The 3067-nt window shown below is 28.3% G+C and overlaps 1 protein-coding gene across 1 annotated transcript; it reads left to right on the top strand.

Moving 5' to 3' along the window:
• Positions 1-757: 757 nt before the first annotated feature.
• On the top strand, positions 758-2707 carry LOC107459865 (probable glutathione S-transferase). Its single transcript, XM_016078162.3, has 2 exons — positions 758-1152; positions 2152-2707. Exons 1-2 carry the CDS (start codon positions 838-840, stop codon positions 2494-2496), a joined length of 660 nt encoding a protein of 219 aa, XP_015933648.1. The 5' UTR covers positions 758-837; the 3' UTR covers positions 2497-2707.
• Positions 2708-3067: the final 360 nt, after the last annotated feature.

Below are 3067 nucleotides of genomic sequence, written 5' to 3'. Positions count from 1 at the left end.
ATAAAACAACAATTCAACAAATATGATTAATTGATGAATAAAATATTAGGTAAATTGTTATTCTGGTTTTTAAAGTTGATCAAATTTTGATTTGGTTCTAATGTTTTAAATATTTTATTTTTGTTTTAAAAAATTTTAAACAGTTTTAATATTGTCATAAAATTAAATTTAATATTAATAGTTAATAATATAAATGATGTGGATGTTAATTAATAATATTACTAGTTAAGTTATATTTTTTTATGTGTTATAAAAATATAATTAAAATTCTCTTGTAATATTTTTTTAATTTTTTTTACAAAATTCTAAATTCTAATGATTAAATATCAACAATTTACATTTTAAAAAAAATGATTAATAATCATTAATAAATTGTTTAAATTTTTTTTAGAATTTAAATAAAACTTTCAAAATTTTTTAAAATTAAAATAAAATATTTAAAATATTAATCAAATTAAAATTTGAATATTTGATCTAAACCTGCAGGCCAAAATACTATTTTACCAAAAGATTCTCTTTATCAACATTAATTTCTACTAATACCTTCACAAATATTCTAGAAAATTGTGCTGCAGGCGGTTGTAAAGTTGCACAGATCAATCGTCTTTATGCAATTATGTTAATTTAATTAATTTAATTAACTGAGTAATTGACAGTCAAATATCATCACATTCCAAAGGTGCACAGTACCAACTTTCAGCTTCAGCCTATAAATATAAACAGCCCCGTGAGCAGAGTCATTCAACTACAAAATAAAACACTTCTCTACTTCTCTCTTCTCTCTTCTCTCTTCTTTAAACTCTATCAATCTCTCCATTCTTGTGTTGCAAATCAACAATGGCAGATGAAGTAACTCTACTTGATTTCTGGCCAAGCCCTTTTGGGATGAGGTTAAGAATAGCACTTGCTGAAAAGGGTATCAAGTATGAGTACAAAGATGAGGACTTGAGGAACAAGAGCCCTCTGTTGCTGAAAATGAACCCTGTTCATAAGAAAATCCCAGTTCTTATTCACAATGGAAAACCCATTTGTGAGTCTCTAATTGCTGTTCAATACATTGATGAAGTGTGGAGTGATAGATCTCCTTTGTTGCCTTCTGATCCTTATCAAAGAGCTCAGGCTAGGTTCTGGGCTGATTTTGTCGACAAGAAGGTACCTACCCTCTTCCTTTTTCCTGAGAGTAATATTGTAATTTAATTAACGGATAATGTCATTCTTTTTTAGTTTTAAATTATTTTTTATTTTATTTTATTTTCTGTAATAGTCAATGAGATTTTTCGTAATTTGTGCTGTGATCTTTGTAATAATCTCAAAATAGAAACTGTCCTTTTTTGTGCCTATTATCCTTGTTTCTTGGTTGATAAAAATTTGACATATTTTGATTTAGATAACAAATATCTTTTTGTATGTTTCTTTTTTAATATATGTTTAATTTAATTCTTAATTTATGTATATTTTTGTTGTAGAACAACTCTCAAATGATTGGTTATTATACTTTCTTGCTAGCTAATTTGTGACCCTCTGGATGTAGTCTAGAACATAGATGGGCTGCATGTAAAAAAGCAAAATGCAAAAATGGTACCAATTTGGATAAGGAATATATCATATGTCACTTTATTTTGGACCTTTTTCTTTACTAAGATATTCTCCCAATCGATACTAATTTTTAAGTAGTGAAGCTACTTTTCCTGTTTCTATGTTTTGTTCTTTTGCCCCTTATTTGCATGCTTTTATGTATTAGTGTGTGACAAAGATCCTGTTTATTAATTATGTCCCTGAGTCAAAATTAACCACTTTCCAAATAAATGAGTGTATTAATCTATTTGACCATAATCTCAAACTAATCATCCTTTAAGATTAGTCCCTCATCAGAGGCTTAACTTCTTCATTATGAAAAAATATATAAAAAGGTGTTTTCCTCATTGTATACCAGTTGTTGAACAATAAATTTTTTTAGTTAAGAATAATTCCCTTGTAGAATCATAGGCCGAGTCATATCAACATTTTGAATAGTCATTTGAGTTAAAAAATTTTGTTTATCATATGTTAAAAAAACATTTCATTACTAAAAATGATAAGCAAGTTAAATCCATAAAAAACTAATACTTTTCATTTTAATTTAATTATTTAATTTCTTGATATGTCAAACAGATTTATGATGCTGGAAGGAAGGTATGGACACTGAAAGGAGAAGAACAAGAAGCTGGGAAGAAAGAGTTCTTGGATGCCCTTAAACTCTTGGAGGATCAACTTGGTGACAAGCCCTATTTTGGAGGTGACAACATTGGTTATGTTGATGTGTCACTTGTTCCATTCTACAGCTGGTTCAAGGCATATGAGACATTTGGCAACATCAACATAGAAAAAGAGTGTCCCAAATTCATTGCTTGGGCCAAGAGGTGTCTTCAGAAGGAAAGTGTCTCTAGTTCACTCCCTGATCAAAACAAAGTCTATGATTTCATTGTTGAGATGAGAAAGAAGTTTGGTTTAGAGTGAAGAGGCCGCCAAGTTTAGTTAAATGATTCTGTAATAATAAAAGGGCACTTTGCTGTGCCCAATTTTATGCTTTTAGTAGGAATTTATGGTATCCGAATAAATTATGTATCTTTGGTATGGAATTCGTAGCACTTTACCATGTATTTGGTGTTTTATTTGTCTAAGTAGTTAATATTTTCTGTATTATTATTATATAACATTGTTGCTCAAACTTCTATTTTTTTCCGCACTGTATTTTCTAATTTAGTAAGTCAATAATTATTTTGTCTCGAATTAAAATTTTATTTAAAAGTTTGTCCTTGGCTAATAAATTATTAAAGAATATATTCAAATTCAATTATTTGTTCTGTTGCTAAGGTTTTTCAAGTTGTGCTAGGGTTTGCAGAAAATACTTATTTTGTTGGTCAAAATTTCTAGAGTATCAACGATAATTACAATAGCAGCTCTTGCTACCTCACAAGGAACGGATAAAAGACAAACTGAATTAGAGAAGGAACAGATCATAACTTTTGTAAATGAGAATATCAAAAAAGAATTAGATTTATGTACTAAAAGTTTGATTGAAAGATTA

Source organism: Arachis duranensis, chromosome 7, assembly GCF_000817695.3.
Source record: "Arachis duranensis cultivar V14167 chromosome 7, aradu.V14167.gnm2.J7QH, whole genome shotgun sequence".
Classification (NCBI taxonomy): domain Eukaryota; kingdom Viridiplantae; phylum Streptophyta; class Magnoliopsida; order Fabales; family Fabaceae; genus Arachis; species Arachis duranensis.
This window is presented reverse-complemented; position numbering and strand designations above follow the sequence as displayed.